This window comes from Meleagris gallopavo, chromosome 3 (assembly GCF_905368555.1).
Source record: "Meleagris gallopavo chromosome 3, MGAL_WU_HG_1.1, whole genome shotgun sequence".
Lineage (NCBI taxonomy): Eukaryota > Metazoa > Chordata > Aves > Galliformes > Phasianidae > Meleagris > Meleagris gallopavo.
In genome coordinates, this window is record NC_139406.1 from 46,657,718 (window position 1) to 46,670,501 (window position 12,784).

General features: G+C 35.5%; 1 protein-coding gene across 1 annotated transcript in view; it reads right to left on the bottom strand.

Moving 5' to 3' along the window:
* SMCHD1 (structural maintenance of chromosomes flexible hinge domain containing 1) overlaps positions 1-12,784 on the bottom strand; it is a 76,477-nt gene that overhangs the window by 44,562 nt on the left and 19,131 nt on the right. Inside the window, exons 4-17 of the mRNA XM_085220836.1 lie at positions 9,363-9,445; positions 9,116-9,246; positions 7,763-7,877; positions 7,491-7,610; positions 5,606-5,772; positions 4,762-4,855; positions 4,296-4,503; positions 3,465-3,585; positions 3,174-3,357; positions 2,512-2,709; positions 2,278-2,391; positions 1,870-1,976; positions 1,614-1,696; positions 1,369-1,482 (exon numbers count right to left, since the gene is read on the bottom strand). Of these exons, the coding sequence (XP_085076962.1) occupies positions 1,369-1,482; positions 1,614-1,696; positions 1,870-1,976; positions 2,278-2,391; positions 2,512-2,709; positions 3,174-3,357; positions 3,465-3,585; positions 4,296-4,503; positions 4,762-4,855; positions 5,606-5,772; positions 7,491-7,610; positions 7,763-7,877; positions 9,116-9,246; positions 9,363-9,445 (1,839 nt within the window). The remainder of the gene's footprint in view (positions 1-1,368; positions 1,483-1,613; positions 1,697-1,869; positions 1,977-2,277; positions 2,392-2,511; positions 2,710-3,173; positions 3,358-3,464; positions 3,586-4,295; positions 4,504-4,761; positions 4,856-5,605; positions 5,773-7,490; positions 7,611-7,762; positions 7,878-9,115; positions 9,247-9,362; positions 9,446-12,784) is intronic.

Below are 12,784 nucleotides of genomic sequence, written 5' to 3' on the forward strand. Positions count from 1 at the left end.
TTAAATGGAAGTAACAGGTTTGTAAATTTGCTTATTAGCTCTTTCGTTATACGCTCCCTGTTAAGTCTTGAGTACTTGAAGGCTGTGCAATCCATCCATACTAACAACTGATCAACTTTACAAATGATTAAGTATCTCAAGTGGGAGTAATGCTAAAAATAAGTTGACTGAAAGTATACTTGAGGAAAAAAAAAATAATCATTTTTTGCACCAAATTATTTTATCTTCTTTATAGACATATCTGCAGCATGAATGCACAGCCAAGAATAAAAATAATGAAACTTAGAGGCAAACCTCAATGACTGGTGCTACAGCTGAGAGATTGCAGGAATAACATTGTTAAAAACTTCTCAAGAAGCAATAACGTATTTGCTTTTTAATATAATTTAGAATAAATATAGAAGGCAACTACAACAAGACTATACAGAATAAAAAGAAATGCAGCTAAAAAGGTATATTCAGTTCTGTAGGTAAGTGCAAGTAAGTGTAGGTAAGCACAAATAACTGTTTCACATCCTGTTCTTATATCAGTTTGCATACATAAAATAAAGCAACAGCTACCTGCTTTCTTAGATGTCTTTCTTTGAATGTGTAATTCTGGAAGATTAGGTTTTTAGAAAAAGTTCTGATTTTTTTTTTTTTGAAGAGATGATTTAGAGGTTTTTTTTACATAAATTTAAAATTTGTAACAATATTTGTATAGATTTTCAACTGTGGTAGTCATTAACACTGAAAAAAGAGAATTTCTCAAGTGCAGATTTCCTACTGCACTGTCAGCTGCCATCAAGCTAAACAAAGTGTCTATGCATTATGCAAGATGCACACTTTGAAGATGCTCACCTTTCTTCTTGTATTGTCCCACTGTAAGATCCATAATCCAAGGGGCAAATTTACATACAGGGTAAATTTCTTCACTTCTACTGTGAAGAAGTATAATATTCTGTGCATACCGATACACAAAAGATGACAACAAAAATGATGGGTTCTTGAAAGAGAGCTAATGAGAAGACCTGAGCTTTTAAGGAGGAGTGCTATATTCTGATTTGTTCTGAAAGAGGAAACAACTCTAAGTTTTTTATACTTCAAATTTGCAAGTGACTTTCAAGTTAACATTGTTATGCACTAAACAACCTGGTCTCTACTTCTATGCAACACTCAGAAATTAAATATCTGGCTTGGAGTCAATGGTCATTTTGTGCAACGTGGCTTTGGATTGCTACATGAATCTTTGATGGGATACTGTCCTTCAAATTAAAAGCTGTGTTTGTCTACCAAACTCCCATATGTATTATATGTGTATACACAAGCAAATATACTTCATGCACTTTTAAACAATAAAGGCTAATTAAAATAGGCTCAAGTACTTACAATGTAAAATAACTTTGAGTTCAACAAGAAGTTTCTTTGAACCTCCATGGCTTGTACCTGGAAGCTTCTGCATTGCTTCTCCTTTTTTGTTCAGAATTTCTATTCTTAATGCCCCTATATTTAAAAGGAACAAATGAAGGATTTTTAAAGTATGCTCCCTATAAGTGACTGGAATTTTCTGTATGTTTGTTTCTAACAGAGATTAAATGGATATTTTTAGTATTCAGAAAGGAAAACAACTATACCTATTGGTGTACCAGCCAACCTTGTTTCATTTGGCAATAACTCATCTCCTTCAGGCCAAGTTACTGACAATTTGTCTGGAAGTCTAGTGAAAGACAGAAAGAACAGAATATATATAAAGCTCTGTCTTGGGGAAAAAAAAGTTTCATACTGTCCTTTCACTTGGAATAAACCTAAACGTATTTTTGTGATGCTTGAAAAAATACTAGAACTCTTATTATGAACTGTACAGGCAAGTCAACACAGTTCAAAGCTTACCTCGCCATTTCATCCTCTATATATTTTTTAACAGTTTTGTCAGACACTGTTCTGTCTAGTTTTGAGATAGGAACAGTTTTCATTTCAGCATACAATGCCTGAGGTTCCTGGAAAAAAAATTACATCCAGTTAAAAACAGACAGATTATAATACATTAGAGAGAAAAATTTCTCTATCAAGGGACCAGACAGGTAGACACAAACATAATACAAAACACTATCAAATACTTCTTGGTGACTCCACTGACCACTGTGCTAAAATTCAGAATTTTCAACAGTTTTTAGAAAAAAAAAAACAACCACACATACACACACACAAAAAAAAAAACTTAAAAGGAAGTCTGATCTACGATTAAGACAAAGTCCATAAGTATACGAGACATGAGAATCCTTTATATAGCTGTCTTACCAAAGCAATTTGAACCTCTCCACCAGTGGCAAATATATCCCCATCATGGTCTCCATACAAAAAAAATTTCTCAATACTTCCATAGAATATTGGAAGAGTCTTAATGGTTTTCACCTGCAAAGAGAAGACAACAACTACATTCAATACATTTATTCTGCATGAAGTGTATTGTATCTGCCTTCTATACGGTTCAAACAAACAAACAAAAATTACATCAGTGAGCAAATAACTTACCAGCTGCCCAGTTTTGAATGTTTTCCCATCCCACTCTATTGAGGAATATATTGCCCAAGGGCTCTGCATTCTTTTGGATGGCAAATCTGTACGTGTAGTTATTCCTTTAAAGACTGTGAATTTTATCTGTTTGTCATATTTCTCATGACAATCTTTGAGCCATAAAGCAAATTCTCTGTCAATTTTCATTCGCTGCTCCTATAAACAGATTACAAAAGAAACATATATTATTAACATATTTTTACACTTAAATCTGACAAACTCCAAAGTATGAACAATTTGAGGAGTACAATGATACTGTACTCAAAAAACTAGATTCTTCAGCCTGTTAATGTTACAGTACTTCTGGGCAGCTACACTTATCACTTCTATGACAGAGAAGTGTTTCCTTAGTGCTTATGTATCTTCTCTGACAGTCTTCCCACAAAAACTATTATACAGTAACTGAATAACACTGTTGATAAAGAAATAAAAGACTAAATCTTATGTTTTCAAATTTAAAGAGCCAGCTTTGCTACCCACTATAATTGAGAAGCATCTGCCACAAAGTTCTGCAGGAGCGTCTAAGGCTAAAGTTCTTCAGAAACAGAAAAATAATCAGTGACATGAACAAGTGACTGGAACACATGCCAGGAAGCAATAACATAGATTCAAATAATCACCTGTCCATTGAAAATTCTTGTAAACAGAGTATTCTTGTCTTTTAACTTCAGCTCTAGATCCATGAAAGTGAGTTTGTTTGTGCTGACTTGAAACTTATCATTGGTAAACAATGTACCAGAAATCCTGTTGTAGCATTCAATTGGTGCCAATCCTCTCTTCTTTGGAGGAGCGCACCAGTCAAAACTTAAAAAGAAAAAAAGATAGACATTAAAATCCTTTTCTATACAAATAAACATGTTTACATTCTAGAAAAAGATTAGTCTACACTAAAGAAACTGACTACCACTTACTCTTCCACAGTTGTGTAAGGAATTAATCTTCCATTCCAAAAACATTCAAAAATAGGCCTTTTTCCTCTGGCACCCTTTTCTATTATTAGGCAGTCATCGTCATCATCATCATCGTTTAATCCTTGAGTTAGAAGAGTATATATGAATAACATCCTTAGAAAACCATTATAATATCAAACAACACAGCAGTTACAGATTATCTATGCTTTTTACATTAGACACACAGCAGTGCATGATACCAAGTCGGATGTCAGATTTTTCTTTAAGAAATACCAAATAGAAAGCATAAAGAAAATTTAAAAGAGGGGATGAATAGTTCCAAATTTCAAGTGTAATTTGAATAAATAATACTTTACCACCACTTAATGTAAAGTCTTGGTCTTCTAGTATTGTAAAATCTCATCACTATTAAACTCATAATGTATTTTGTTAAAATAATTTCACATGGTGGTGATTATTTTTTTTCAACCTTAGTATCTGAAATCAAGACTGGACAAAACAAATCTTAAATTTAGGACTGATTTTATATGTGGTTCACTGCAGTATTCTGGTACTAATGTGTCCTGAATCAGTGCACTCGTAGCAAAGATCTAATAGGAAAGTGGAAATGTTTCTATCAGATTTCATTTTGTAAGTGTTTCTAATTTAACAGCAAAGGGAACTACGTGAAAGATGAAATTCACACCACAACAGCCAATGGTGGAAGGTACAGTTTTCTGTTCTATCACAGAATTGATGCTTCAATTTAAATGTTTCTGTTTCATTAAAACACTCAGAGCAGTAGGATTGTCTACAGTAGATGACCTTGTCATCGATAAGCGTTATACTCACTTGGAAAGCATGGATCATCAGGGAATGTTTCTTTATCATACAGGAAAGGATGGTATCGGATTATTCCTTCCACTATACCATCTCCATCAACAAGTGCTTTAAACTCAAAACTATCTGCTGCAGTATTTATATACAGTGTCTGCATATCATCTTTTATCTCTCTAAGATTGATAATTTTTGGTACTTTTCCTTTTTCAAACATAGAAATCTAGAAAAAAAACAGAGAAAGTAAATTTTCCTTAAACCAAATACCCACAGTAATCAGAATTTCTGACACCTGTATTAACTACATTAGCAAAATAGATTAGTTCATGCACTGCAATGATAAATAACATTATTTCTAAAAAATTATACTGCGCATGTATCTTGAAAGACTGCTATAGTTCAAAATAAAGAGAAACAGGCACAATATTTAACAAGTTGTCATAAAAGAAGAATTTTTAATGATAGATATGAAATTTCTTACCTCAATGTCAATGTTGTTGAAAGGGCTTACACCTTTTGTTACAGCATTAGTTTCATTTCCTTTTGGTCCATGAATATAATAGTGATAGATATGCCTGGAATACATTTTCAATGAAAATATATGTTAAAAAAAAAAATTGAAATTAGAAAAATTGAACATTATAGATTAAAATATTCTGCTTCTTTTTATTATTTTATTATTGAGTCTATTCAACTCAATGAACAAATATAACTGGTACAGACTGAATGCATCAAGGAAAATAAATGCACCTGTAAGTGTTTCATCTCCTTGCTTCTGACATCCACCCTAAATGCATCCCTAGAATAGATCTTGGCTCTCAGACCAAAGCTCCTTGTGCTCTCATTGCTCAGGACTTCAGAGCAGACTGGTATGCCCACACTGCTTAGCAGTTTCCCTACACCCCTTCCACAACTTACAAGGTGCCTTTATAGCCTTGAAATATCACAGTTTTGTGGGAGGTCAGATAGTAAGGTTATGAGATTAAGTTGCTTTTCTGACAGCTATAAAGTTATTCACAACTAGACAACTAATAATTGCACTAATAATGTAATAATTTCACTGAACAGACTAATAGTTAGATGGATAATTATTTAAAAATTACCAAGTCACACTGGTACTGATGTATATAAATTTGTTTGGAGTGAGGACTTTTTCAGTTGTGCTAGTTTCAGAAAGAAACCGCTAAGACTAACTGGGGCATTGACAAAATATCCATCAACAGTCTTAACACGAATAATGGAATGATTAAATATAAAAAGTAATTCATAATTCTCTGATTTTGTTAGTAGCTTTATTTTAAATCAAACATAAAACACCAACTTACGCCAGCTGCCTTGTCCAAAGATGAAAGTAGTTTTTCAAGTACTGCATATGATCTGGTTGAACACCTGTAATGATAACTGCTGTGAAACTCTCTTTTTCCTTCTCTTCTAATATTAGATTATGAAGAAATCTTTCATCATCGTTTGTGATGTGAGTAGAGTCAGATGGCTACAAAAAAAAAAAAAAAGAGTAAAATAATAAGAGAAATGTAAACTGAATTGCTGAACTCCCATCAGCTCTGAAAGGATTAAAGAAAACAGAACAGGAAAAGAATGCAGAACACACGATGCTAAGAATCACCAAGGATTAATGCTTAAAACAAAAGCTTCTAAATTAAATTCAACGAACTCGGAATCCAATATCCTTGATCTGGTACATTTTCAATGCACTCATCATAGTATTTTAATTGTTCAGTTTAGAAATGCATTCACTCATGCTTAATGTAGCATTCTGAGATGTGAGTTCTCAATCAAATTCAAATGGAATAATCATGTACAAGATGTATTTTTAAAGTATATCATGCCACTAAAAAAAACAATCTTAGTTTTTAAATGGATAGTCTCCTTCCTGAAACAGAACTCAAAGTGTAAGAAACATTCTATGGCTGTGAAATGTAAAGCACAGCAGCAGTTCCAGCTGAAATATCACAGACAAATGAAGTTCTGATTGTGTTTTCCTGGATGGATGCACTTTACTCTTCTCATAGCTGCATAGAAATAAAGTGGTTGATGCAAAGTTTCCTGCAGCACCAGGAGATAATCTTTTGCATTTGCTTCATCCAGAAAAGAAGATACTTTGAATACAACTGAGATCTTTGTAGCGATTTCAAATGAAAACTGGGAAGGTAGCTTTTTCACACTGCAGTAAATGCAGCTTTGTATCTTATTTTATAGGAAAGCAAGCATAACAGTAACATGTCACTGAGCAGGTAGAAGGATACAACTCCAAGCTAACTGTAGGTAGCAAAATATGTTAGTCAACGGTGCTCTGTTAAGGCTTACTCTCTCCATGGAACTAAAGAGATCTCCTTAACATACAGGATTATTTGAATAGCTTGGAGGCCTTTCACCAAACTACCATGGCACATTCTCCTATGTTCATAAGATCACTTTCAGATAAAAAGACATTTACTCAAAGGAAGAATAAGTAGTTAAGAAAGGTGCCTGGTAAACATAAAAAAAAATGATAGGGTGGTGTGCCATCAATACTATCTCTCTTAAGAGTTGTACTTTTTTTCTAGATTACCTTCAGCATGATATTAATTTCATCTCAAAACTAACTTCCTTTAACTCAATGCCTCAAATATGCAATTATTGTCTAAAAGCGGCAAATCTTTACAACTTCTTTTCCTCCTTCTCTTATTTTTTACTTAAGCTTTACTTCTTCATGTAGGCCATGAGGACTTTCCATTTTCAACTAAATAGATAATTTCTTTTACAAAATTAGCAAAGATCTGTGAAAGTGCTGGGTTTTTTTGGTCTGGTTGGAGTTTTTCCCCCATATGCACAGTAGTTCTACTTATTTCTGTACAACATGAAGTATTAAGTAGCGTTTCTCTAATTTACTTTTTAATAAGTTAGAGAGCAGACAACTTTTTAATGTTTTACACAGGACAAAACAATCAAGCTTTTAGATATTTAGATATTTCTGTAAGCTGTAATGTCAAACTGTACAGAATTTTTGTCCTTAAAGTCATAGAGGAAAAAGAAAAAAGAATAACATATGCCTACGATAAACTGTCAAACAAATTTCTCATTACTTCCTTTTACACTACAACCTGCAAGTGGTGCAAATGACAAAAGCATGCCACCCCCCAGATTGATATAACAAAAAGTCATGTTAGCCAGGAAAAGGCTTTCCTTTAAAACTGCATTACAGCTACTTACCTTTCTGTTTCGAATGAATCCACAATATATTGCTTCTTTGTTTTTCTCTTTTTTTTCAAAATCCTCTTTGGAAAGGACAAGTTCATGTACATCCTGAGAATCTGCAGGTTTGCTTATCATCTGTTTGCATTAATGAAAAAGCATTTAAAATCAAAACAAGGGTTAAAATGGACAATAAAGTAATTTAATGGCACAATAAAAAGCTAAAATAATAACAATCTTATCATGTAAATATGTTTTAAAATAAGCTTTAAAGACTGATATCTACTTACTCTGGCAGACTGCCCAACGAAGAACACTGCCTGTTTACCTCCAACTCCAAAATATGAGATATCACTATTTAAACTACGAGGCACTGGCAAAGGGCGAACATATCCTGAATGATCACTATAAGTGAAAGTAGATTTAATAAATTTTCAAGCCAACTGTCATTAAAAAAATAAGTAAATAATTGATGTAAATAGCTTACATTAAATTCTTCCTGCACTTACTCTGTTCAAATATCCTTCATTTCAAAGATTACAATTTATATGCCTAAAATTGATTTACTTCTTTTTTTCATAAGATGTAGATGCATTCTCTCTTTTCCTCTTTAAGTTACCTTATAAGACATTTCAGCCCATTCTAGCAAACCACCCTTAAGTCAGTTACACACTTAAATCTTACCTAGTTTAAGCAAGCAATAGGACAAACACCTGTTCTTTATATTATAACAATAACAAATGAAAAGGTGTAGGTAAGTAACCTAACGTAATTTACAGCTATGCCCTCATCACAATATCAACTCACAATTTAAACCTGTGGCATAAAAATACTACACATTTCTACTGTTATTGAATTCACTGTTACTGAAATGACCTGGAGAAATTTCAGAAAACAGTGTTTATTTACAAATTACTGGATCAGATAGTCCAGAAATTATACATATCAAATTAAAAAACAAATCAAAACTCCAAACCTTTTCATCTCTATTATCACTTTCAAGTGCTCCGGAACTTTTTTTCACTAATTTCTCATAGGATCAGTTATTTCTGATTGTAGCCATGATCTTGACCTTCAGAGAATCCTGTCCTAGGCTTAATGCATTTAAGAAGTGACTTAAGCTCAGGAACTGTACAAAATTCTTGGCTTGAATTTTTCCTACAGAAGTATTAAGCCAGATTGTACAGACACAAAATTGTCTGGGAAGATTCCCTACTTTCTCTTTAAAACCTCTACTTCCTTCTTGAAATAAATAAATAAATAAAAATAAATCTGCATTCATTTTGCCTCTAGCCTTCTTCATTAAATACAGACATTTTCAGGTATAATTTTGCATTACATTGTACACAATAAAGTAAAAAAAAACAAACCTAAACCAAAACCCTGTATTCATTATTCCTCTGGGAAACCAGTAGAGAAAAATAATTCTCACAGTATCACAGAATTAGCAGAAGTTTCTCAATTTTCTATTTACAGGAAATAGATATCCATTGTTATGTAACCACAGAATGACAGATTTCAGCTAGTGCTGGTATAGAGATACGTTTTAGAATGATATTCTATAAACACTTGCAATTTTCCAGTTGTAAATATGATTATGTAAATATGATTCCAGTACATAAATATGATTAAAACTTTCTAACCTCTCAAAGTCACCTTGTCTTGTAAACTTTGACAATCTATATACTGCCCAATTGTTAAGCTGTTTAGAAGTCATTCCTCTTCCATTATCAATCACAGCAACAGCTGGCTTTCCATTGGAGTCATCAAATAACTGTTTGGAGAAAAAAAAACACAAAAAACAAGGAGCAGCTTGGAAAACTCCAGAAAAAAAAAAAAAAAAAAAAAAAAAGGAGGAACTAGACCTGAAAATGTGTATTTCTGACTTACCAATTTAATCTGTATGCTTCGAATATCAGTATTTCGAGCCGTAGCTGATAAAGAATTGTCAATCAACTCAGCAAGAGCAAATGCTGAAGAAATCGAAGAAAAAAAAAAAATACCCCATTAAAATCATTTTCTTAAAAGATAACACTTCAAAAACAGATGTACACTTTCAGTAGTTTCTTCTGGGCTATTAGGATAATACATTCATTCTGTATTGGACTTATGTGGCAAGGTGCTGACTGTGGAGGAGTGGAAGGTGCACTGCATTGGTGGGCTCTTTGAGAAGAGCCATCCAGAGGGATGAAGGTTCAACAGAGCCAAGTGCAAAATCCTGGGTTGGGCTAATTCCAAACATCAGTACAGACTAGGGGATGAATGGATTGAAAACAGCCCAATGGAGAAGGACTTGGGGATACTGGTGAATGAGAAATGAACTAGTAATATGTGCTTTCAATACAGAAAGCCAGTCACATCCTAGGCTACATCAAAAAGAGCAAGGCCAGCCAGTTAAGAAAGGTGTTTCTCCCACTCTGCTTTGCCCCTCTAAGACTCTAGTTGGAGTATTGTGTTGAGCTCTAGGAGCACCAGAAAGATGTGGAGCTGTTAACAGAGGAAAATGACCACAGGTCTGGAGCAACTCTCCCACAGTGATATGCTGTGAGAGTTTTTGTTGTTGGTGGTTTTTATTAGCCTCAAGACAGCTCTGGGGAAACTTTATAGGGGCCTTTTAAAACTTTCAATAATAAAGGGAGCCTACCTCTCTTCTCCTGTAGATATATTGTCTTTGTTCAATATTTATGGAACAAATTAATCTGACAAAGATGCCACAATATTCTACATTCAAACCATACTGTAAAATGCTGTCTTTTTGAAATTGATGTCAACAAACATGGTATATGTAAACACTACACACATTATCTAAAAGATGCAAAGATTGGCAGAATCTCTGTAGCACAGAAGTGATCATAATGTGAAGTGACAGAACTGGAAAGTGTCTTTTACGGTGAACAGAGAGGAAAAGGGAAACAAATCAACTGTGCCAGTAACTAAAGAAAAACTGTACATGTGCATGTATTATCCTTTGTGATTTCATAGCAGCATTGTGAGTCTTGTCAAGATGAGCAATAAGGTTTTTCTACCAAGGGGTGTGTTTCAGGGGAGAGAACTCGTAGCAGCAAAATACATGACTGCTTATATAAAAATGCAGGACTGAATTATTCCACATTCTTAAAGAATTTATGAGATTTAACAATTCCTTCTGTGAAAACAAGTGTAGTTGATTGTAGTACTGATTGTATACTGTTTATAAGAGTGAGAACAGACTAAGTTGGACTGTCTGCTCATTTGAATCTTGTTAAATTCTATAACTCGGAGAAGTGAGGACAATATTTCTACCTGTAATTTTTGGAATGTACACATTCACCTAGAAATGCTTTTCTCACATTTAAGTAACTATATCAATTATACAAAAAACCCCACAGTATTTCACATAACATGCAATTAAGTGGGGGGCTCAAAATTAGAAAATATTGTGAATACTAGAAATTACATGGTTCAGAAGGTAACTGGATAGACTTAGAGAAAACAGTAGACTACAAGCATGAACTCGGAAGTCTCTCTATCACTTGTATCTCTGCCTTTCTGTTTTCATACTAAATCCCAGCTATCTGACACCAGCTGCTGTTAGGAACAAAATCAACTAGGCAGACACTGAACCACAAAAATGTCTTCTGGGGAGACGGATGGAAGGTACTAAATGCAGGGCAGAAAGAAAGGGGGGAGGCAGAAAGAATAGTACTTAAAAGCACAGCTGGTGTTTACAGAACCCGATGAGATTCCTCTGAAAAAGAAATAGCTGTGGGAAGTTCTGTGCTTAAGTCTTGATACTCATGTAATTTTCTAGACAATTTTGAGCATGCTGGGTTGGACCTAAATCACAGAATCACAGAATCCTTAGAGTTGGAAGGGACTTTTAAAGGTCATCTAATCCAATTCCCTTGAAATGAATAGGGACATTTACAACTAGAACAGGTTGCCCAGGGCCTGATCCAGCCTCACCTTGAAAGTCTCCAGAGATGGAGCATTCACCACAATGCTGGGTAACTGTTCCAGTGCCTCACCATCCTTTCTGTAAAAGATATTTTCCTTATACCTGATCTGAATCTACCCTCTTTGAGTTTGAAACTATTTCCACTTGCTCTATCACAACGCTCTCTGCTAAAGAGTCCATTCCCTTCTCTTCTGTAGCTCCCCTTTAGATACTGAAGGGCTGCTATCAGGTCAACACAGAGCCTTTAGCCCCAGCTCTCTTAGCCCGTTCTCAGAAGAGGTGTTCCATCCATTGCATCATTTCTGTGGCCCTCCTCTGGACACATGGCAACAGGTTCGTGTCTCTCCTGTACTGAGGACTCCGTATCTGGATGCAGTACCCAACTGAGGGCTAATCACCACAGAGCAGAGGGGCAGGATCACCTCCCTCACCCCGCTGGCCATGCTGTTTTTGATGCAGTAGAGGATATGGATGGCTCTCTGGGCTGCGAGAGCACATTCCTGGCCCCTGTCCAGTACCAACAGGCGTTTCTTGGCAGGGTTGCGCTCAATCCTTTCATTACCCAGCTTGTATTGGTAGCGGATGTTGCCTCAAACCAGATGCAAGACTGTGCATTTGGATTTGTTGAACCTCAAGAGGTTCACCTGGGCCCACAACTCAAACCTGTCAAGGATGCTCTGGATCGCATTCCATCCCTCTGGTGTGTCAACTGCACCACACACCTCGGTGTCATCAGTAACCTTGCTGTGGAAGTACATGAGCCCACTGTCAATGTCACTGATGAAAATATTAAAAAGTACTGGCCCCAGCACCAACTACTGGGGGACGCCACTCGTCACCAATCTCCATCCAGATATCGAGCCATTGACCACCACTCTCTGGACTAGATTCTGTAGCCAGCTCTTCATCCATAGTACAGTCCACACATCAAATCCACATCTCTCTAATTTGGAGAGAAGGATGTTGTGGGGTACCATGTCAAAGGCCTTACTGAAGTCCAGATAATGACACTGGTGGCTCTTCCCTTGTCCAACAATGCAGTGACATCATCATAGAAGGCTACTAGGTTGGTCAAGCTGGATTTGCCGTTGGTGAAGCCACGCTTGTTCTCCCATATCTCCATTCTGCCTTCCACGTGTCTCAGCACAGATTTCTGGAGCATGTGCTTCATGATCTTTCCTGGCACAGAGGTGACACTGACAGGCTGGTAGTTCCCAGGGTAGTTCCTTTTTGCCATTCTTAAAAATGGATGCGATGTTGCCTTTTTTCCATCACCAGAGACCTCATTTCATTGCTGTGACTTTTCAAATATCACTGAGGGTGCCTCGGCAACCACACCAACCAATTCTCTCAGGATTCTGGGATGCATCTCACT